The sequence below is a fragment of the Andrena cerasifolii genome, chromosome 3 (genome assembly GCF_050908995.1).
Source record: "Andrena cerasifolii isolate SP2316 chromosome 3, iyAndCera1_principal, whole genome shotgun sequence".
In the NCBI taxonomy this organism is placed as follows: Eukaryota; Metazoa; Arthropoda; class Insecta; order Hymenoptera; family Andrenidae; genus Andrena; species Andrena cerasifolii.
Window position 1 is genome coordinate 5,908,955 of NC_135120.1, and position 24,010 is coordinate 5,932,964.

At 38.8% G+C, this 24,010-nt stretch overlaps 1 protein-coding gene across 1 annotated transcript in view; it reads left to right on the forward strand.

The window, feature by feature from the left end:
* The window catches only part of LOC143366966 (uncharacterized), a 520,650-nt gene that overhangs the window by 173,159 nt on the left and 323,481 nt on the right, over positions 1-24,010 (forward strand). The window contains exon 2 of the mRNA XM_076808473.1: positions 7,331-7,516. Within this exon, the coding sequence (XP_076664588.1) occupies positions 7,331-7,516 (186 nt within the window). The remainder of the gene's footprint in view (positions 1-7,330; positions 7,517-24,010) is intronic.

Sequence of the window (24,010 nt, forward strand, 5' to 3'; positions counted from 1 at the left end):
TTCTCCGTCTCTCTCGCGCGGAAATGTTGCCGGCTGGAATGCGACCATACGCCAAATGCACATGAAATGCCTGATTTATTGTGTTACAAAGTTCTAACGCGAGCTTATGATCAATACTGCGCAAGATATTGCCGCGAGCAGCGGTTATGAATTGTGCTGCTTTTAACCACCACGCTCGCAACTTATTGTTCGGGTACGGCGAGAATTGGCTCGATACATGGAGTTTTGTTTTGTATTTATCGAGTACAGTAGAACGTTTCATTATCTGTTAGTAACTAATAGGAATTTGTAGACTAATCGCCCAGAAAAACTAATGCCATAATTAACAGAGAGACGTAATTCATTGCAGATACAGCTTAATCTTAAATTATATTAGGCTTGTTGTAAAAGATAGCCTACTGGTACTTTTTTATTTATGACAGAAAAGCATGCCATCTTTTCACGGAGAAAGGGAATTTATAACAATAATAAATGAAATAAAATAAATAAAACAAATAAATTAACTAATAGGCAATAACATATTTAAATATATGACTTTTTATTGCCATAACATTAATAATATTAGATTGTTATATTAGGTATTATATTAGAAATTATATTCTAATTTCTTTTTTGACGGTCCTTGCATACCATGGTATGATTAGGTACCACAAGCACAATAATTGTGGCGTGTCCGTAGTAGTACTGTCAGTTCTTTGTTTAGAGTGTGAAATTCAATCCGGTTTATAAAATTATTTTCATTTAAACGAAATACAATCTTTTCGCTCTCATTTTTCTTTTCTCTTTTCTTCATTTTTCCTTTTTTTCTGGGGCCCCTGTACAGTCCGGAACCCGGGTGACTTGCACCCACTGCCCCCCCCCCCCTTTGGCCGGCCCTGTATGTAGCTCCGCTCGATGAAGGAAATTGCATTGGTTATCGCTATGATGCTCTCACAGTGAACTTCTTTACATATTAGTATGCGAATTTTTTCCATTAAACTTCTGTGTTTTGAATTGGAGTAGCATAATTTATGGATTTTTGAACGTGAATCTTTTGTTTTGCGTCATGCCATATCAAATGAAAATTTAAATTTTTTCTGAAGCGAACACCTTGATATACCACGATGTTGCCCAAATTCGTTAATCTTTTTATATGTTATTTGTGTTTCTTTTTGTAACCTATGTGTAGTCGTTGGATTTGTCATCATTCGTTCTAATATAAAATATTAAAAAAATACTATACTTCCGTTTAATATTCATATCTCCGAAAAAATGCAGGTAAAGAAACTCTGGTTCACTCAAGTTGTGCACAGTTTAATATAGTTCAACTTTTGTCTAAAACATTTTTTGTAAAGTTCAAGGAAAGTCCTTAAATTTCGTGGCGACACGTAGGTACGTGGAACACCTTGTGCATATACAGGATGGTTCACCTAATGTGACGATCGCAATTTACTCGTGAATTATTGGCTGTATTAAAAAATATTTTAAACAAAAATTGCACGGTATCAAGGGGGACATACAGATAGTGCGATAATATGTTTTTCACTATGTTACATTTTTATCAAGATATAACGGCCACCATCAGTTTTTTCAATGGAATTGTTGTGGAAGGCGCCTGGGTTTGATATTCTCGCTGAGAATCTCGCGATGCTCCTTGGTCGCCCTTCGTTGTTGTCGCCCGGGCGGGCGCTAATGAATTGGGTGAGGATGTCGGGACAGGTATACTCGGTTGGAAACAAGTGAATCCGAGTTAACTTTATTCGGCGAACAAAGTCAATCTTTTTATTCGACGAGAATTTATTCGACGAATAACGTTAATTTTTTTTATTGGTCAAGAGTTTCAACTTTGGGGTCGAATAAATTTTTTAGCTTTAACTGTAACTGTAACTTTAACTACATATTCGACGGTGTATTCAGCGGCGAATAATTTTCTGGCGAGCGTTCGTGCCACCGAGAACCGGGGGCGCGTTGGCGTCTCAGAGCATATAGACATGGAGATCTCATTGAGAGCCCGAAACTGTCGCCAACATCGTGCGAGAGAGAAAGAGATACTTTCTCGATTGAGCGAGCGAGAGAGGTAGAACGAGGGACTCCCTATCGCTCGCAATGCGCATGCGCCGGTGTACACCTCTCTCTCGCACCAACTCGCACGTGTATTTCTCTCTCGCCTGATGTTGGCGACAGTTTCGAGGACAGGAGACATAAGGCAATGAGACCTCCAATAGTACATGCTCTAAGGTCGGCGTGTGCTGTAATAACAACGAATTTTTAAAAAAGTGTCTCATTCATTCATCGCCCGATTACGTAGTTCGAACACTATTGTGAACACATAATGTTTCAAATTTCACCATGGGGATGCAATACAGTCTCGCTTAAGGGGAGGTTCTGGTCTAAATGTCGATTTTTTTTTATTTCATTTTTCGAATGTTCAACCTTTTAGGAAAACGGGTTTAAAAGGATTTGTTGAAATTCGTAAAATTCACGAAGTTATAGGCATTTGAGTCGCGGCAAATGCATGGGCAACAACCGGCCACTCGGCGCCCACGTAAAACTTTAAACGCGTTTTTCTTCAAACAGTCTTCTCAAAACGGTGGGGCCTGTATCTTCAAAAGTTATTATCCGATTCAACTGAAACTTTTTTTATTTTGAAGATTATTATTTTGGCTAGGGTGGGAGAACTAAAAAAAATTATAAAAAGTTGAAAATTTATAATTTTCAAAGGCGATGAAAGGAAGAAAAATACAGGGAAAAGTGATTTCAAACTTCAAGTGTCGTTATTTTCTAAAAAATGTAATTTTTGTAATTTTTTAGCCCCCCCCCCTCTAGCCAAAAGAATAATCTTCAAAATAAACAAGGTTTCAGTCGAAGCGGATAATAACTTTTGGAGATAGAGGATTTGGATCAATTTTTTGACGCCTTGACTTTAACGACTCCCCAAGGCTGTCTGCAATGATTAATTATAAAACAAAAAATATATTTCTATAATCTAAGACATCCTTAATACAATGCAACAAGTCCCATTAAATTATATATAGTAGTTTTCCTTTAATTAATTCCTAAATATCACCTATTTTTTTGGGCTCTAGACCAGAACCTCCCCTTAAGGAGGCTCGATACCTCACTTGCGGGGCAGGCGTCGAGAGGGATACCAATCTTAGATAAAAAAAATTATGTAGACAAAAATGTTATTTAAACGTCTATTCCTAATAACATTATTACCTACTATATATTGTGTTTTGGAATTCAATTAAACAAAGAGTATGTTTAATGCAGCTAGCAACAGAATATTTTCATTAAAAGTAGCGTAAAATATGTGAGTGAAATGCGGCAACGTCGCTGTGCGTCCATTTTTTTTGTCTTTCCATCTCACACTTGTGGCGTCCTTTTGCGCGTTCGTACCGGTTCGCAACAAATTACTAAATACAAGTTTACAGCTTGGTAGAGATGTTACCAATTTTTACTGTATCCTTTGTACAAGTATACATTGTATAGATGACTACCCGGCGCAGCGTTGCCACGTTTCAAACAGTTCCTTCAGGCAGTTCCAAAAATACGAGCACATTGCTGTCTATTTATTCAATTATCTAATAAATCGGTACGGTCCATATTCGATTTTCTTTTTTAAAATTTCACAGGAATATTCAAGCTTTCCATTGCAACATTTTTAGAACTTTCTCATCCTTTTTATAAATTTTATCGCTTCTCCTATAACAGCGTGTGTATAGGAGTGCAACTTTGATTTCAATTTTTTTTTCAAAAACCGTGCGGTCAATGGACTTGAAATTTTGACACAATGCGGACCACACTTTGAACATTAGATTAAAACACTTTTCAAAGATTTTTCATCATTCTTGCTCCGGTATCGAACCTCCTTAAGGAAGATGAAGTGTTTCTTTTTTTTTTTAAAAAAAAACTGATAAATATAATCAAATTCATTTAAAACTCGTATGTACATACATATGTACTTCCTGACGTTTACATTTACACTTCTTCCTTCTCCCCTTCCCAAGAACCATAACAATTTATTCGTCTGCAAATTACATAGTTACTATTTAAGAAAAGCAAAATATATTATTAGCAATCCAAAAATGCGCGAGATCAGTTCCAACCAAAAAAGTCCTCTAAGGGAGAAGTCTTTTTATTTTTGTACTAACTAATTTTTTCTGGTACAGAACTACGCTAACCCTGTTAATTTGATGAGAAATAAGTGGATATTCCCATGTCAAACTCCCTTAAAAATTCAGTCACTGCACGCTTCGATAGTAAAAGTACCGAATAAGGGTAACGTACAATTTGAAACAGTACATAAATAAGACGGAACGAGTCATTTTAACAACACAAAAACGCAGTAGGTGGTAAACCCGATGTCTCATCGCTCGTCACAGAAAAATCATCTGCGCACGCAAACCGAAAGTCATTTCGCATCGCGACTTACGACTCAGCGACTCGTTTTGGCCTGGCCATGCATTCGTCGTTGGTGGCGGTCAAGGTGACCTCCGCAGCTCTGGTAGCTCGTAACTCTCTGGGGTTCTTGTGGTGAGCCGATCAGGAGCTTCCGACATTTCGCTGGCGGAGGGTGCCAGGAATCGTATAACATGTTGCCCTGAGATTATTCAAGGCTTTTTGTTCCTTTCGTTTTCGTTTTAGTGCGGCATTGTTGAATATCTCTAGCAATAAGTGACGCATCTCTTAAGGGGTTAGACCACCTTGGACGGAGCAAAATTGCAGTCATTTTTGGAATTTTTTTTTAGGAAGATAATGAAATAAACAGAAAATTTAAGATGAAGTCTGTTATTGTACAACTCTCGCCTGGGAATATCATTTTTTTTCTCCCAAAAATGGCGGCGACAGAGCCGTGATACGCAAGATCTTGAGGAGCGACGTTTTCCACGGTGTTCAATCTCACAGCTATACCGTTTGACCTCGAATAAAAATCCAAAAAGTTTTATTTTCTACATGACTAAATCTAGAGAAGTACTTACCGGTTTTGCGATATCTTGAATATATTCTTTGCAATTGACAGTTTTATAAAAAATAATATGCACTTTTTCTCCCCATGGTCACTATTTCGAGACGGATTAATGTTTCTGGATTTCCCTACGTAGTTCTCTAGTTTTAGGCATGCAGAAAATAAAACTTTTTGGTTTTTTGTTCTGGGTCAAACAGTATAGCCGTGAGATTGAACACCGTAAAAAACGTCGCTCTTCAAGATCTTGCGTATCACGGCTCTACCGCCGCCATTTTGTAGGGAGAAAAATACGATTTTTTCCGGCGAGAGTTGTACAGTAACAGGCTTCATATTAAATTCTCTGCTTATTTGATTATCTTCCTAAAAAAATGCCGAAAATGACTGCAATTTTGCTTCGTCCAAGGTGGCCTAACCCCTTAAGGGGGAACAACACCTTGAAGCCCGGAAAAAAGTACAATTTTTTAAAATTTTTTGGTTGGATATCCATACTTCGTAGGAAACTCATTGATATGGGGGTTAAATGTGCATGTAGTGGACAGTATTTGAGAATTTTTGTGTGACAAAATATACAGTTTTAATCAAGTTATAGAGGTCGCCGTTAAATTGCGACGCGTCGGACACGATTTGATGGTTTCCCACTTTATTCACGTCGCGTTCATCTGAGAAAAAAAATGAGAGCATTTCTTCAATCTATATTAATACAGTTACAGTTAAGCGTACGGGAATTAAAAATAAATTATTTTTACTATTTTTTGCACCCCAAAATATATTGATTGTTTCCTTAAACTGACTCGAAATTTTAGAACTTTCGCCTTTAAGCTCCGCCATTTCTCCAAAAGTTATTGTAATTAAATTTCTGTACGCTTAATTGTAACTGTATTAATATAGATTCAAAAAATGCTCTCCTTTTTTTTTCTCAGATGAACGCGACGTGAATAAAGTGGGAAACCATCAGATGGTGTTCGACGCGGCGCGCTCTACGGCGACCTCTATATCTTGATTGAAACTGTATATTTTGTCACATAAAAATTCTAAAATATTGCCCACTACATGCACACTTAAACCCCACTTCAATGACTTTCCTACGAAGTATGGATATCTAACAAAAAATTCCCAAAAATTGTACTCTTTTCCGGGCTTCAAGGTGTTGTTCCCCCTTAAGGGTCCTCCAGACACTGATGCATGTTGCAGTGAAACGTTGATACATGCATCATGATGCAGGTTTCACGACACATGTTGCTGCGTCTGTAGATCGGTTTCACGTGTTTCAGCATCAGAAGCGGAACTGGCATCTTGCTCGTCAGTTAGGCGCGTGAGCAAGATGCAAGAGTCATGAAACCTGCATCATGATGCATGCATCAGTGTTTCATGACTCTTGCATCAGCGAAAACAAAACATACATACAACAATCGTTCAAAAGCCGCGAGAACGAAAAAGAAGGGTTTTGAAGAGGAACAGCGTAAAACAGGTAATCTTTCAAATTTTCGGATCATATCGCATGTTTGACCATCTAGTATAACGCACAGCATTCCCCCATCAACCATCAAATCTCTGGAAGCTAAAACTACATCCAGACGCTGATGCAAGAATCATGAAACACTGATGCATGCGTCATGATGCAGGTTTCATGACTTTTGCATCAGCGTCTGGATGTACCTTTAGATTCCAGAGATTTGATGGGGGAATGTTGTGCGTTATACTAGATGGTCAAACATGCGATAGGAACAGGATCACCTGTTTTACGCTGTTTCTCTTCAAAACCCTTCTTTTTCGTTCTCGCGGCTTTTGAACGATTGTTGTATGTTTGTTTTGTTAGTTCAACGTCAGTTTAGTAAAAAAAAAAATTTCCAAAATTTAGGAAAAACATTAATATCCAATCTCTTCGCAATTGGTAAAAACTGCACCACACCGCCAGCATTAGCACCACCCATATATTCTACGATTTTAAGGGTATAATCTGGCCTAGTCGCGTGGAACACTGTATATTCTTCATCTCTTTGCAGAGAGAGAGAGAGATAGGTAGAGAGGGCGAGAGGGAGGGAGGGAGAGAGGGAGAGAGGGAGAGAGGGAGAGAGGGAGAGAGGGAGAGAGGGAGAGAGGGAGAGAGAGAGAGCGAGGGAGAGCGGGAGAGAAGGAGAGAGGGAGAGAGAGAGAGCGAGGGAGAGGGAGAGGGAGAGGGGGAGAGAGGGAGAGAGGGAGAGAGGGAGAGAGGGAGAGAGGGAGAGAAAGAGAGAGGGAAAGAGGGAGAGAGAGAGAGAGAGATTTAACCCGATAAACGTTAAACAATTGTAAAGGTGGCATTTTTACTGTTTCTATAACCATACAATCCTTTTTCCATTTTAAAGCTTCTCCATGATTAAAGATCTCTTGTTCGGCTTTCAGGAGTTGTCGGGAACTGTCCGTTAGTACAGCCACCCCAGTGGGGCGCGGTGAGAGAGAGAGTCCTTAAAGATGGCACTCTGCAGACTGTGTACTCGTGTGAACCAGGCCGCAGATTGAAGGGCCATAAAATACTGACTTGTACCGCCGACGGTTGGAATCATTCTATCCCGAAATGCGTCCTTTATGGTAAGAGATGTGCACTTTCATTTACACGCTTTGCACTTTTAACGCTACAGCATGCTACGCCTACAGAAGAGTTACGACCAGCCTCTACCATTTTTTTACAAAATTCAATAACGAATTTCCCACTTTTTAAATGTTCTTTCTAACTCGTTTAAATTACTTTTTAACTTGTTAACTAACAAGGGGAGGTCACCATGTGGTAGACACCGATTTTGATGAGCCTTGGCACGCTATGTCGAAAATAAGTAAATAGGTGTCCGAGCGTTTCTGCCAATGGGCCTTGATAATAAAGATATTTACATGTAAATTATTTAAAATTTCATAGTGGCCGTGGGGTTTTAGTGCGTAAAAATCCCATACTACCCTGGCGCCCCCGGAGGATTACCCTCTGAAAGAGTCGGGATGTCTTTTGAAGACTTCCCCAAGTTAAAAAAAAAAATTATAAAAAAGTTTATAAAAAAAATAATTTATAAAAAAAATTTATAAAATTTTTTTTAACGTGTACACATCTTCAAAAGGCACGCCGACGCCTCCAGAAGGGAATCTCCCGCGGGCGCCAGGGTAGTGTGGGATTTTAACCCACTAAAACCCCACGGCCACTATGAAATTTTTAATAATTTCCATGGAAATATCTCTATTTTTAAGTCCCATTGGCAGAAACACTCGGATACCTATTTACTTATTTCCGACATAGATCCAGCGTGCCAAGGCTCATCAAAATCGGTGTCTACCTCATGGTGTCCTCCACTTGTAAGACCAGTCCACTTTTCTAGACCAGAAACGTGCCATGTGTACTGGAAGTTTTACATTTAAAAATGGTAACAGACGCATTAACTCATTTCGTCCACAGAAGATACGATGTATGTATCTATTTAACGAATTATTTATTCCTTGTCTATGAGCGAAAGTTTCTAATTTTCGCAACGGGTCAACTCATCTTGCCTAACGCAGATGGAGTTTCAAATGACGAGTTCTTTCGTCTTATAAATTTTCTTATAACTATTGGAATGCATAGATATAGGTAACCATTGGGGTTTAACGCATTTCTGTCAAAGCGAAAGCGATACGTTGCTCGGAAACAACGATTCGCTTTCAATATGCTGACACGGAGAAATGCCATTGGACGGAAGACAAGAAGTAATATCGAGCGAAGAGATAATCGCATCTCCGCGTATTTCTGGACATCGTGTGTTCGCGTAGGCAAGAGCAAATGTATGAAACCCGGGATAAGCTTGTTGCTCACGATTTATCTCAATAGACATGCCATTCAACGGGCCTGTTTGCTGTTTCCGCGTGTATCGGAATGTTCCAGTTTTGCAGCGTAGAAGCCCGCGATCAACAACGAGGAATTGTCACTGTATTTTATAAACGCGATAACGACGACTTTCATTATACAGCAGCTTGCAATGTTGAAGCACGTATTATGCGGAGTATGGAATTAGCTAATCCAAAATATTTTACGTTCTAATGTGCAAATTAACGTAGGTAGGTACCTTGTAACGCCAGATACTAAACTATATAAGATAATTCATAATTGAAAGCACAAAATACGAAAATTGTTGTTAAAGAAAAAGGCACGGTACAAAGATTAAGAAGAGTATTAACCATGAGTTTACAGGTGAATGTAAGTACCTACTCAGTTAGATGCGTTTTTGGAGATTTGTTAAAAAATACTACCTACTACAGACTATATTTTGATCATGAAGTTCGGGGTGAAATACTTTTTTATTTATGGGTGTTCTACTCGAAGAGTATAAGATGTTAAATGCAATTATATGTTAAATAATATGATTTGAATTGCGACCGTAAAAATTGTTCTAATTAGAAGAGATGATTTCGGCGCACTGGTTCGGTCTATTAAATAATTAAATAAAAGCTATTTTGCAATTTTCAGAATTTTTATCTAATTCCAACGTTTTGGTCAATGATTATGACCATTTTCAAGGAAAGTTAGATAAAAGGAAAAAATACTGCGTATGTTTTTATACAAAAAAAAAATCGTTATTTTTTAAAATTTCTTTTAAACAAATATCACGCTCAAAAAAAAAATTGCAAGGAAAAAAATACTGCGTATGCTTTTATACAAAAAAATTTCCTTATTTTTTAAAAAAAAATTTAAACAAATATCGCGTTCAAAAAATAAAATTGTAAGGAAAAAAATGCTGCGTATGTTTTTATACGAAAATATGTTTCCTTTTTTAAATTTTTTTTTTAAACAAATATCACGTTCAAAAAAAAATTTGTATAAAAGCGTACGCAGTATTTTTTTCCCATTTATCTAACTTTCCTTGAGAATGATCATAATCATTGACCGAAACGTTGGAATTTGGTAAAAAGTTTTAAAATTGCAAAATAGCTTTTATTTAATTATTTAATAGACCGAACCAGTGCGCATAAATCACCTGTTCTAATTAGAGCAATTATATTGTAAATATATCGTTCTTTTAAAACTTGTTAACGTTTTGGCCAATTATCAGAGCTGCCTTTCTCTCTTCGCGTACTATAATAGCAGATTAATTGGGTGAAATGTCCCGTTCCCAGAATAGCTCTGCTCAATCTTATTGGTTAATGTATTAACGACTTTAATGAAAGATTAGTTCACTCGCCCTATTGGCATCCTTTTGGATCTTATATCGTCTTATTACATAGAATATGCATAAGTAAAAAATAGATTTGATCTGGAAATTGAAAAGTTCGGATTGTGCATTAAGAATTTATCCCTCGCCCCTCCCCCCCCCCCATAAACATGACTCATGTATGAAAGAAGCTAATTCCTTTTAATTCTCGAAAAAATTAAAAAAGTTCAGATGCAAAGGTTGTGAAATCAACTTTGCTAATTCCAATCATTAATTTCTGTAAAGCTATTAATTTATGAAAATGTTTTTGAATGGGATTCTTTTTGATGGGTTAATTAAAATGTCCGCGATATGAGTAATGGAATGTATATGAACACAGCATTTTAGCTGTGTATATGTAGTTGTGTCATCTTAAGCGCAGTTGGAAAGCACCTTTATGGACTTGCAGCTCATTTTGATTTCACATTTTTTTATTTTATTTTATAATTATTATTATCTTCTATTTTGTGTGATTTATTTGTTAATACTCTTTTCAGTCCTCGACTTTTTCATGTACTTTGCGTATTTTTTTTACTTTTTTGAAGTTTTTTATGGGAATCTATCTAACAAGGGGAGGACAGCATGAGGTAGACACCGATTTTGGTGAGCCTTGGCACGATGAATCTATGTCTGATATTTACATGGAAATTATTAAAATTTTCACAGTGGCCGTGGGGTTTTAATGCGTAAAAATCCCATACTACCCTGGCGCCCCCGGGGGGTTCCCCTCTGAAGGAGTCGGGGTACCTTTTGAAGATTTCCCCAAGTTAAAAAAATTTATAATAAAAAAATAATTTATAAAATAAGGTTTCCCCAAGTTACAAAAATTCATAAAAAAAATTTATAAAAAAGTTATAAAATAAGATTTCCCCAAGTTAAAAAAATTTATAAAAAAATAATTTATAAAAAAAAATTTATAAAGTTTTTTTTAACTTGGGGAAATCTTCAAAAGGCACCCCGACTCCTTCAGAGGGGAATCCCCCGGGGGCACCAGGGTAGTTTGGGATTTTTACCCACTAAAACTCCACTGCCACTATGAAATTTTTAATAATTTCCTATCACTATTATTAAGTTCCATTGGCAGAAACGCTCGGACACCTATTTACTTATTTTCGACATACAGGGTGTCCCACTAAGGAGTGGACAGCGCGATATCTCTTAAAGTATTGTCGATAAAAATATAAAAAAAATAGGGAATTGCATGGTTCGAGGGGGCCCATTTATTAGCGCGAACGAATTTTGTTTTCGATTATTATTTTAAAAGATACGATGGTCAAGTTCGGTTTTTCAAATGGAACTATTTTTTTTGAAGACCTGAGTTGATAGTGCGTTCCAAGACAAATTCAATAAGCTTTAATGTATACACTTTATTTCCACTGGTTTTTAAGATATTGCGCTTGCAAAATTACTGATTTTCACTGGAAGAAAACCCTCTGGAATAGGAAGGACCGGGGTCGGTCTTACTGGCGCTACGGGTGGCATTGCCTGCTGAAACTGATACCTACCTGCCAAAGGTCTACGACAGGGTTCGCAGGCCCAAAAGCTGGACAATTCTTTTCCGTCAGAAATGCTACTTAGGTAGGTACATCTGCGTATTTTATTTCGCACTTGCTTCTACGCTCGGATGGCCGGTTCTTTTGGGAGGGATGCAAGTTGGATTGGTTCTGATACAATCTGCTCCCTATGGTTGAAATTTAGTCTAGCAACTTTCACTCCTCCTAACCTAACCAATTTCATTTCTGACGGAAAAGAATTGTCCAGCCTTTGGGCCTGCCATTTCTGGCGTAGACCTTTGGCAGGTAAGTATCCATTTCAACAGGCAGTGCCACCCGTGGCGCCAGTAAGACCGCCCCCGGTTTTTGCCATTCCAGAGGGGTTTCTTGCAGTGAAAATCAGTAAATTTGCAAGCGCAATATCTTAAAAACCAGTGGAAATAAAGTGTATACATTAAAGCTTATTGAATTTGTCTTGGAACGCACTATCAACTCAGGTCTTAAAAAAAAATAGTTCCATTTGAAAAACCGAACTTGACCATCGTATCTTTTAAAATAATAATCGAAAACAAAATTCGTTCGCGCTAATAAATGGGCCCTCTCGAACCATGCAATTCCCTATTTTTTTTTATATTTTTATCGACAATACTTTAAGAGATATCGCGCTGTCCACTCCTTAGTGGGACACCCTGTAGATTCATCGTGCCAAGGCTCATCAAAATCGGTGTCTACCTCATGGTGTCCGCCCCTTGTAAGTACCAGGAATTTTTTAATATTACAATACATTTTCTCCCACTATTAACAAGATAAAGTCCTAAGGGTTTTCTAATTGAATGCCATTTATTATTTTATCTGCAATTCCATAATGTTGAAATAACAGAATATACTTACCTATGCTGACAATGAGATGATATAGGTATAAAATGTCCTAAAGTTAAACGATAAAACATAATAATGCTTCTGAGTAGAAGTAAGAAAACATGTACCACAAGCAAAGGTTCGAAAACGGTGCACTACTACGCGATATTAAAAAGCTAAAGCAAACACTTTCAGTTAATTTTAGTTCAGCTTATTTGGGGCTCAAAGGGTTTCTGAATCTTTGAATAATGTCGTGAGTTGAACCACGCAAATTGTTCCTTCAATTCTCATGGGGTTGTAAAGCTGAAGATTAAACGTCGTGGCGAGCGTCAGCTGCAACTGTCACCCACCAAATTAATATTGAACGAGAAAGTCTATTGTGAGTATAAAAACGTGCCACGTGTTCCGTCGTTGCATGGACTAGGTAACTATACGTCAGTAGTTGTTGGACTAAACGATTGCTTTCAATGACCGTAGTTGGAAATGTCCACAAGATTTTACGCATTTTTTATTTTTAACATGATATTATTTCACCCCGTTATATACACTAATCACTATGTCGCGAATTTGAAGAATTAATTTTCAAAAGTTTTACGAAACCTGATTAGTTGATATGACTCAAGGAGAAGAGCACTTTTCCTTAGGTAGCTTTCTGGTGAGGGAGGGCACTGCCCATTCAAAGTGAAATGGACGTGGGAAATTTAATTAGAAAAAATGTAATGAAGTTCAGAAATTGACCATTCGGGGCTTCGAGAATATCTCACCAGGATGGCGGTTCACGACCATATTATTCTGCGAGTCAGGAGTCAGGGGTGGATAATAGTGAATGCGAGCTGGAAGTCCACCTCGCATACCATTGTGACTGTGGACCAATATGTGGAATTCCTTAGGGGTTATTGAGGTAGTAGGAGAGACCAGGGCTAGTCGACTAATTTTTCACATTTATAATTTTTATAAATAGATCATTGGTATTTTGTTGACTTGCTGCACACCAAAAGTTTACAAATTTCATTAGGCAAACAGGCTTAAGGGATCAATCCACTGTGACGGTTTGAAAAATTGAGCTCTTTTTAAAGATTTTTTTCTTCTTGGATACAACATATAATGCAATAAATCTTTTTGGTATTTTAATAAATTGAGCTCTTTTTAAAGATTTATTGCATTATATGTTGTATCCACGAAGAAAACAATCTTTACTGGGAGCCCAATTTTTCAAACGATTATTTTCCGATTTTGTGTTATAACTCGTGAACAATAAAATATTTTTTTCACCAAATGATAGAAACAATTAAAAAAAGCAGCTTTTGTCTTGAAACTTTTTTTATAGCCACTGAAGTGCTGAATAACGTGTAAAAATTTCAGACTGATTGGTCAGGTCAAATAGTTTTTTTGCAATCACCTGCACCAGTTGAAAAAAATGTCGTTTTGAGATAATCGCGATTAAAGTTTTAATACAAATTAAAAAAATTAAAATAATTAAAAAAAATTTAAATAATTCTTTTAATTTGTTTTAAAACTTTAATCGCGATTATCTCAAAACGACATTTTTTCAACTGGTGCAGGTGATTGCAAAAAAACTATTTGACCTGACCAATCAGTCTGAAATTTGTACACGTTATTCGGCACATCAGTGGCTATAAAAAAAAGTTTCAAGACAAAAGCTGCTTCTTTTAATTAGATCTATCATTTAGTAAAAAAATATTTTATTGTTCACGAGTTATAACACAAAATCGGAAAATAATCGGATTTTCAGGGGTCAATTCCACCCTCTTAGAGTGAATTTGGACCGCAAACAAAAATTGCGCTGTAATCACTCCTCAAACTCCCTACATATTCACAAAGTTTCAGAATTTTCTGAATTTCCGGGTTCGGAATGCTCCGTTGTAGTATCATGGTATTAGATACTGTAATTATTTTCTACTTGTTTGTTATGGTCTGTTTTTAAGGCCTGAGAGTTTTGAAGGGAGGATAGGGTATAAAACTGGTAGGGTTGAGTTTGGAGGGATTTGTGTTGGGGGAAGTGGATTTGAGCTGCTAAACTCTTTGCCTCGACTGCATCTTGAGGATAAAAAGTGCAATTTTTAGTGGTGTTCCTATGCTTAGTCAAGTAACCCCGTTCGACATTGTCAACATGTTAAGGGTCGTACGTACAAAACCTCCACGCACCGGACAAAAATAAAATACCCTAAATTATAGTCAATGTATCACGTTTCCAAAAAATATTCATGAAAAAACATCAAGCAATACTTAGTGGAAAAAAATTCATAAATAGTAGAAACAGAAATATTTACTTCCCGCCGACCTTTTTATCTTTTTCATTCGCATTGATAGAACGCGCAAGTTCTTGTCACGGTGACACATTAAATGGCAAGCTGGTCATTCATATGCTTCAATTTCGCGAATCGCAGCATAATTTATAACATAATACAACAATTAAATTAGTCAACTAACCTCGTTAGTCAACTAGCCCCGATCTCTCCCGCATACATTGGAGCCTGCGAAGCAGCGGATACTTTTTCGAGCAGGAATGTTTTCTGAACGAATGAATTTCGAAATTAATTTGCACAATGATATGAAGGTCTGGGAATGAAAGCCTGTCGACGATCACACGAGTGGGAATGAGTTTCCATTTCCTACCAATCCTGCATACAGTGTTTGACTGAAGGGACCAGCTTCGCGATCACCTAACTTTGAAAAAAGAAAGAAAAATTCAAATGTGAAAGTTATGAAACAGTTTTAAGAATACAGGCTTTTGCGGAAAATTAAAATAACATTTGTGCTGTGGTAGAATTATGCACGTCAGTTCTAGTCAATTTTTGTTAAAAGGTAAGACGAATACTTTAAGTAGTGCGACACTTAAAATTGTACTTGGGCATAATGTCACGACATGCATCTCGATTTGCGAATCTTGCCCAACGAGAATGAACTGATACAGCAAAGATTCCATTTGATTCGGGATCATATCCTTTACAGTTCAAGCAGAAGAGTATTTTTCATAGTTGCTCCCTATGACGTACTTTAGTACTTTCAAACATTTAGATATTACACTCGTTTCTACCATTCAGATTTAAGCTGTGCCCTAAAAACTAGAGAAAATGAAGTTTTTGTCAGTGAACGTAAAACATTTATGTCGCGTTTAATTAAATCATAGGAACATTAAATGTGAAGGTACGTTTGCGCAAGTATGAATACAGCCCTGCGTTCCTTTGACATATTAAACGAAAAAATACCTCCACCATTGACCTTACTGAAACTTTAACGAAGCTCGAGATAGATTTATTAGTCGCGAGTTCAAGCAGCCAAGCGAAGGTTAATTTCCCCCTTCGACATCGATTGCGTCACTTTCGCTCCAATTTTCCATATTTAGGGAACGCCAGAATGTCTATCAGACAGAAGTTTCGTTGTTACCAAGGAGCGAAGAGACAATTTCTACTTAAAGTGTAAATGGAGATATAAATGGAGTTTTAAACATGTTGTAGATTATTAATGAAGTATTTCAAGCAAAATTTAATATATTCGATGCACAAGGTGCGATCTGCACCTTAAGAATTGGTCTCCTAACAAATTGACAAGTAAAGTGGAGAAAATATCGAGAGTAAGGGAGATAGACGTATTACGTCGAGGGTTTCGCGGTCGAGGCAGGTATATCAAAAGATTGCCGCGCACGGTACAATGCTTCGTTCAATAACAAAAATTTCATTTTCCATAATTTTCACCCTGTACAGGGTCAGCGTTTTATCTTGCAACCCGCGCTCGCGCGAACAGGTAAAATGGCAACAGTGCCTCACGGACGCATTACACTACAACCATGCGCCGTCCCGACAGTGATGCCCGAGCTCCAATGGTGGATTTAAGAAAAAAGGCCCAGGTGGGAAACGTTCTGAGGGGCCCATTTTTCGGGAAAATGAAGAGGTAGTTTAATAATGTGGGCTAAGGGTAGTAGTACAGAAAAAAATATAGTTTGGATAAAATCGATATTTTTTAAGGATGGGGCCCTAGGGGGCCTTCTGAAGGGGCCCATTTTTCAGGAAAATGTAGAGTTAATTTACTAAAAACGGTCTTAGTGTAGTAGTACAGAAAAAAATATAGTTTGGATAAAATTATTATTTTATTAAACATGGGGCCCTAAGGGGCCTTCTGGGCAGGGGCCCAGGCGGCAACTGCTCATCGGCCACCCTGTTAAATCCGCCACTGTCGAGCTCCGAAAATTTTAGGATGGTCTCTTTCAAATTAACATCGCATAGAGCTATTGGACATTTCCCGGCCCAGGTACTTACGGAGAGATTTTTCGCCACCTGCGTGTAAACGACACAATAATGGCGCATCGTTCCAAAAAATTACATTAACGGAAGCCTGTATAGGCGTGGCGTTGAGTAGCTAAAACATTTAGACCCAAAAATTCTAAAAAAAAAAATTAAAACATCGCTACAATCAAAGACATGTCCTATTAGCTACCCCTTACGTCTGATCTAGGTATGCACTGCATTAAGGATAAAATCATAAAAAAGAAAACCAGAACAATAGATTCTGAGGTCTGCAGAACTAACGCATAATTGAATAAAAATTTAATTTCTCAATTTCTGAAAGTAATGATACTGAAACAACTAGCCTATTGTTTATCAACACCACGAATTTTAAAAGCAGCATTAAATACAGTATCAAATAAACAGTGCAACAGCTTTTTACAACAATTATGGTTAAAAAATTGATAGAAAAAAAATTATGTAAATGTAAAATATGTTAAATATCATTAAGAGGGAATAATTTTTTCTCATTTTTCGACGCAAATTGCATTCCAATATCTTTTATAGTTCAAAAGTTATACGAAAAAGGCCTCAAATTTTTCAAACCGGGCCGGGAAATTCCAAATAGCTCTTTGCGACGTTAATTTGAAAAAGACCATCCCAAAATTCTCGAAGCTCGGGTATCAGTGCTGGCCAGCGGTCGTTGGCTGCTTTCCGAACCTGTGATGCCAGATCGGGGACGGGTTCCCTCGAGAATTTCCCCCACCTCGCGCACACTACGCCGGAGCTGCGTGTCCGTGAGTTGGACTCCGAAGCGCCGAGCTCACGGACACGCTGCTCCGGCGTAGTATGCGCGAGGTGGGGGAAATTCTCGAGGGAACCCGTCCCCGATCTGGCATCACAGCTCCGAACACCGGGATGGTGCATGGTTGTAATGGAATGTGTCCGTGAGGCGCTGTTGCCATTCTACCTGTTCGCGCGAGCGCGGGTTGCAGGATAAAACGCTGACCCTGTATGTCTTTATGAGAATAGTATGAATTGATTAGTGAGGTTCTCTCGATGAAAATAAGTCCAAACATGGGATATGAAATTAGGACTATTTTTAGGTTTGTGTACAGCGGTAGTGTATATTTCTATTTAACTATTAATAATCCTAAAAATAGCCTCATTTTCATTGGAAGAACCTTACCAATCAATTCCAACTATTTTGAAAAATTTGAAAACAATTTCAGGAATGTAATTGATACAATTGACTTTTTAATTTAAACTTTTATTTGACAAACCTAATACGTATTTCATCAATCGAAATAGTCACCATCGACTTCAATACACTTCTCCCAACGCGGAATAAGTGCACCAATGCGTTTCTGAAAGAAATCCAGAGTACGAGAGGCAATATATTCAGCGAATGAAGTTTTTACATCCATTTCTTTTCGAAACACTTTTCCAATCAAAAAGCTATCTAGGTGCTCGAAAGAATGGTAGTCTGTAGGTGAAAGGTCAGGAGAATAAGGAGGGTGAGGGAGAGCTTCGCACTTCAATTCTGCTAACTTTTTAAAGGTTTGTTTTGCGGTGTGTGCTCGAGCATTATCATGAAACAATAACACACCATGTCTATTGACCAATGCGGGCTATTGAACACGCAGTTTTCTATACATGAGATCAATTTCTTGACAGTATTTGTCTGAATTTATGGTTTCACCTCGTTTTAAAAATGAAAAATGCACAACACCCCATGCTGACCACCATACAGACACCAAAATCTTTCGCGGATGAAGGTTCTGTTTCGGCATATGTTTTGGGGCTTCATCTGCATCCAACCACTGTGCAGAACGTCGACGATTGTCATAAAGAATCCATTTCTCGTCACAAGTAATTAGTCTATGTAATAGGCCTTCATTATTGTGACGGGAAAACAAAGAAGAACTGATCTCCAAGCGGCGGATTTTGTTGTTTTCAGTAAGTTCATGTGGGGCCCATTTGTCCAGCTATTTTACTTTTCCCATGGCCTGTAGATGTCAGGAAAAGGTTGAATAGTGAATATTCGTTCTCACTGCGATTTCCCGAACAGTTAGGCGCGAATCCCCTTCAACCATGTCTTTCAAAATAGTGTTTTCGATATCTGTTGGCTTATGGCCGCGAGGCATATTTTTGAGGTCTGTATCACCAGAACGAAATTTTTCGAACCAACGCCTAGTGGTCCGATCACTTGCAGTACCATTGCCGAAAGCAGTATTTATATTCCGCGTTGCATCAGCCGCACTGTGACCAAGTTTGAACTCATACAAGTAAATTATTCGAATTTCCTTCTTTTCCATGATCAGTTAAAACGGTTTTTAATTACGTATACTGCACAGTATAATAGGAATTATACATGACAAATCACGTGTGAGACATGTACTTTTCAAATGATACAAATACAACGCCATCTGCATGGAAAAGAGCTAAACTACAAAGCCGAGAAGTTTTAATTGTAGGAAACGGCCATTTCATTTGCAACAACCTAATAAACATACTGAAACGCTATGTGGCTGGTTACAGAAAATATTTTCAAACTTAGGTCGTGTTCAGATATATTGGCCAGTGAGTTTCGTGAGGGGTACTCTCCCACCACACCGTTTGCCTGCCTAGGTGCTCCTCTTCTCTACGTTCTAACTCTCTCTCGGGCTAGGCCTGTTCGTGGCGCGGTGGGGATTCGGTGCCCGTGAGTTACGTAACACGCCGCGAAGCATCCCCACCACTTTCTCATTTCTTTCTTGCTCTCGTTCCATCTCGTTCTCGCCTTCGCAGAACAAGCGCGAGTCAGAAATGGTGGGGATGGCGCCAAGCTCTTGACGTGTAGGCCAAACCGAGTTCTTAGCGTAGAAATACACACATCAGAATAGGTGTGCGTTAGCTCTGAAAAAATTCAGGAGCTTTATTTGTCAGAACATTGATTCTTTCTCGATAGCTTCATCTTGTATTGGGCTAGGCATAGCTTCGTAACGCACACAACTACTACGCTAAGAATAAACAACAGTCAAACGGCTTCGTTCAGGCGGAGTCGAGCAGTGTTCCCGTTACCATACCCTTCGGGTGCTTAGCAACTTCAACTGCCAATCCACGATCGTCAGGTGGTGGTGGCTGATTTCTCCTCGCGCGCTGCTCGCGAAACCGAACTCACCGACCAATATATCTGAAAACGACTTTAATACCGTCATCTATAAGACCATCTGTAGTTCTAGTGTGAAGTGAATTTTTTTGCGAATATCTCGTAGATCAGAGCCAAGCGCCAAAAAGTTTAGACGGGAAATGTTGTTCAGAATGATGACCTTGACAACATATGTCAAGGTCTTTGAAATCTGAGAATCCTTCCCTGAAGTAAACTTTTACCGATATCTTGATGAAACTTGTTCCATTTTATTAATCTATGTTTACACTATAATATCCCATTTTTATATTGTCATAAAAATAAATTACGTTGTTTATATAGAGGGCGGAGGAGTAGCCTCCTTAAGAAATAGGTGTTTGCGGCGAGCACTGTAGCACCACGTTCAATCATCGAAAAATCAAATGGATTTTTAAATTTTAGGCCTAAAACTAGTGCCCCCCCCCCAAAATAATTAAAAAAATATCAAAAAACCCAAAGTGACGCGTGCTTGAATAAAAAGTTTCGATTTTCACCGACTTTTAAAACCTAGGTATTTTTTTCAATTAAAAACAATTACAATCTATAGGTATTAAGTATTTCGAGAAAACCGCGTTTAAAGTATTGTATTTCCCCTGAATACCGAGCGTAGATGGCATGACATGCTTTGCTTCTGAATGATATAACTTCGAAAATATTTCGAATTTCTTTATGAAATTTGAACTGAACATTCTTAAGACATTATACTGTCGATTTATACATAAAAAATGATTTTTTGAAGCCTCAAACCCACAAATACCCCTTAAACCAGAAGGTCTGTTCTATCCCGTTGCCGGGATAAACTGACATCGGATCCACAGATCGTGAGAGATTTGTCTGCGTAAAGTCGCCTGACGATGCGTGGCGAAGAAAGAAATGGAAGCGGAGGACAGCAAACAGTCGGGATGGGTGGATGGTTTCGAAGACGTGGAAGCGTTGGGCGTGGATGCATTCACCTTGGCGAAAAAGGGGCGAGCGGGAGGAAGAGGGTGGTGGGCAACGATGACGAATGGCTTTTTCGTAACGCGACATCTCCCAGGGGCCATGGACCTGGAAAGCACCCCTTTCCTTCCGAACCCGCTCCGAGATCGAAAGCAACGGGATTTTGCTTTGATTTATTGCCGCAGTCTCGCGTGTTGCATTCGAGAGGCAAGGCGACATCTTTCTTTCCGTCTGGACGGACACGACGTATGCCGGCGAACACGCGTAGATTTCTTGTCTCGGAAATAGCGGATACGTGAGACTTATAGATATTTTCGCACGTACAGGAATATTGACCTGAACGAAAATTATTACAGGAAACGGCGAAGATCAGCACGAACCACACAATTATCTACAATTCTACAATGATTATGGAAGAAAAAGTTAAACAAAGAGAACTTAAAAATAAAATTTATGTACCAAATCAATACTTCTTAACTGGATTCTGATAGATTGAGTAGCTCTTCGATCTTCCGAGCCGACATTTAAAGCTTCTATGCATGCAGGATGCCGAAGGAAACCACGCGCAATATTATAACCGAAGTGCCATATGGAAAACAATCAAAATACTTTATGGACATCTTAATGTATTAGTTAATATACATAGCGAGTCGTGAAGGTATTGGTATAGGCCAGGGCTCTCCAGTGTAGGAGCTCCTCACGCGCCTGCTTCCCCTTCCAATTTTTAGCTGTGACGGCGTGTGTCACCGTGTATCACTAATAACAGCGAATTCGGCACCCCGCACTGATGCGCACTGAGTGCGAACTTTTTTGGTGCCAAGATCTCTAGCGCATTCGGCAGTCACGTACTGACTCTGTGGTGTTCTGGTGCTGCCCTTGTTGCGTGATCTCGTGCGGGTTTTTATTGGAACACCAATTTTTTTTAACCTTTCCCTTTATTAAGGCACTTTTTCTGGTTAAAAATGTTAATTTTTCATTATTTTTAATTGAAATAAAAGTACATGTTTTTATCCCAAACACGGTGCCCTTTTTTAATAGCCTTTTTAATTCCCTAAAATCCCTTTCGTTCCGTTTCTTTCAGAGAAAGGAAAATAAGGTTAGGTTTCGCAGGTACAGAGTGAGCACTGAGGGGCACACAAGCGTTACAACCCTATCCCTTTTAGAGGCTTCACTTTAAAAAATACGAAAACGTTTCAAAAGTGCTCACTTTGCTATTTTTTCATAAAATAAGAAGCTTTTATGTTATAAATAACGATAATTATCAATTTAATCACTTCTGTAAAATACATACATATTAACATACCTACAATTAATTAAAAAATCCTTTGGATAACTTAAAAGTAAATTTTCGGTGTCGTCATTGCTACTACTCGTTTCCAATAATTCCACAACGAATAAATTTCAGTCCATTTTGAAAGTAATTTGGAGGTTATTCGGTGCCACCAAACTGCACTGAGTGCACTGCCAATAACCTCAGTGCCATAAAGATTGCACACGCGCAGTTCATTCCGTTGATCTGAATGCGAAGTTTGCACTACACCAGGGCAGTTCTTGGTCGCCGAATACGATACAGGATTGGGTCGTATGTAATCCAATGTAATCGATGCTAGGGAATCTGCACTGGCATCGTTCTGGTGCTGCAAGGGCATGGAGCTGGAGCTGCATTAGTGCAGTGCCAGTGCGTGTCTGTCGAATTCGCTATACAGTAAATCCCCGTTATGAGCCCGACGAACGGGGCTGGCGGCGTACTCATAGTGGGTTGCGGACATGATTCCGCGCGGCCAGTGGCTGTGTTGACTGTTTCGTTTCCTCCCGCTCGTTGTCGGGTTCTCTCACTTTCGTCCGCAGGCTTCCAAGAAATGGTGGTGATAGTGGCCGGGCTGTCAACGGGAGGTAAAAACGGGCTCATAACGGGGATTTACTGTAATCCACGCTCGCTCGCACGAGCTCGACGACGGAGACGCTGGTCTCTCATGGTCGGCTCTTTAGCGCCGCCCGGTATATACCCCTGAGAATGCGAAGGAGAGTGGGAGAACCCCGAGTGTACGCGTACATGACCTTGGAACCCTGGTATACGCACAGAAGCTTGATGATTTTCGAAGCAAAAGTTGACACGATATACTTTTACTATTTTTTATTTTGAGATATCAGGCAAGGTCGGCACGTGTACAGCCATAAACTTTTTCAAAAAGAAAGTTTACAGTTCAATAAAAAAATCAATCTTTACTGGTACGATCCACTTCGCAAGTAAACGATAGTCACCAAATCATAAATACAAACAGTAAGACCGGTTTCACATGTATGCAATACAGGGCGATTCTCTCGGTGCGCCTGTTAAAGAGATGCCGCCTGGTACCCCGTGGTGCCTCTCCTAATTTTATGGATTTCGACCCTCGGAGGGGTTGGAGTACCTACCTATTAAGAAGTGCGAAGTGTCCCGTTCCGGTATTTCTCATCAGATCTCTGCGAAAACGGTGTCAATCGATTCCTTATGTTTCGCCGATGAAACTAACACCAAAAACGACGCAATTCGGAGCATAATGAAGGAAATTACATGAAAAATTGATTTGAATAATTTCAAGCTAACATCGTTGAAAATAACCCGATTTACATGATATTTGGTATGATTTTAATCGGGAGAACGCCAGGAAGCCATTAGTGTCACTTCCATATCGATACGATAAAGAATAAAGAATTATTTTATGTCTGAAACAAGTATGAATCCTCGGCCGACCGCAGCAAATTGAGGTCGGCGACCCGCAGTCCAGGGTGAAAATGTGAAATATTCATTTCAGCGTATTAAGAAATTCTTTATTCTTTATCGTATCGATATGGAAATGACACTAATGGCTTCCTGGCGTTCTCCCGATTAAAATCATACGAAATATCATGCAAATCGGACTATTTTCAACGAAGTTAATTTGAAATTATGCAAATCAATTTTTCATGTAATTTCATTCATTATCGTCCGAATTCCGTCGTTCTTGGTGTCAATTTCATCGGCGAAACATATGGAATCGATTGGCGTCGTTTTCGCAAAGATCTGATCAGAAATGCGGAACTCGAATATTTCTCACTTCTTAATAGGCACTCCGACCCCTTCGAGGGTCGAAAGCCATAAAGTTCGGTGGGGCCCCGCGGGGGGCGACTTCGCCACGGGGTACTAGGCGGCATCTCTT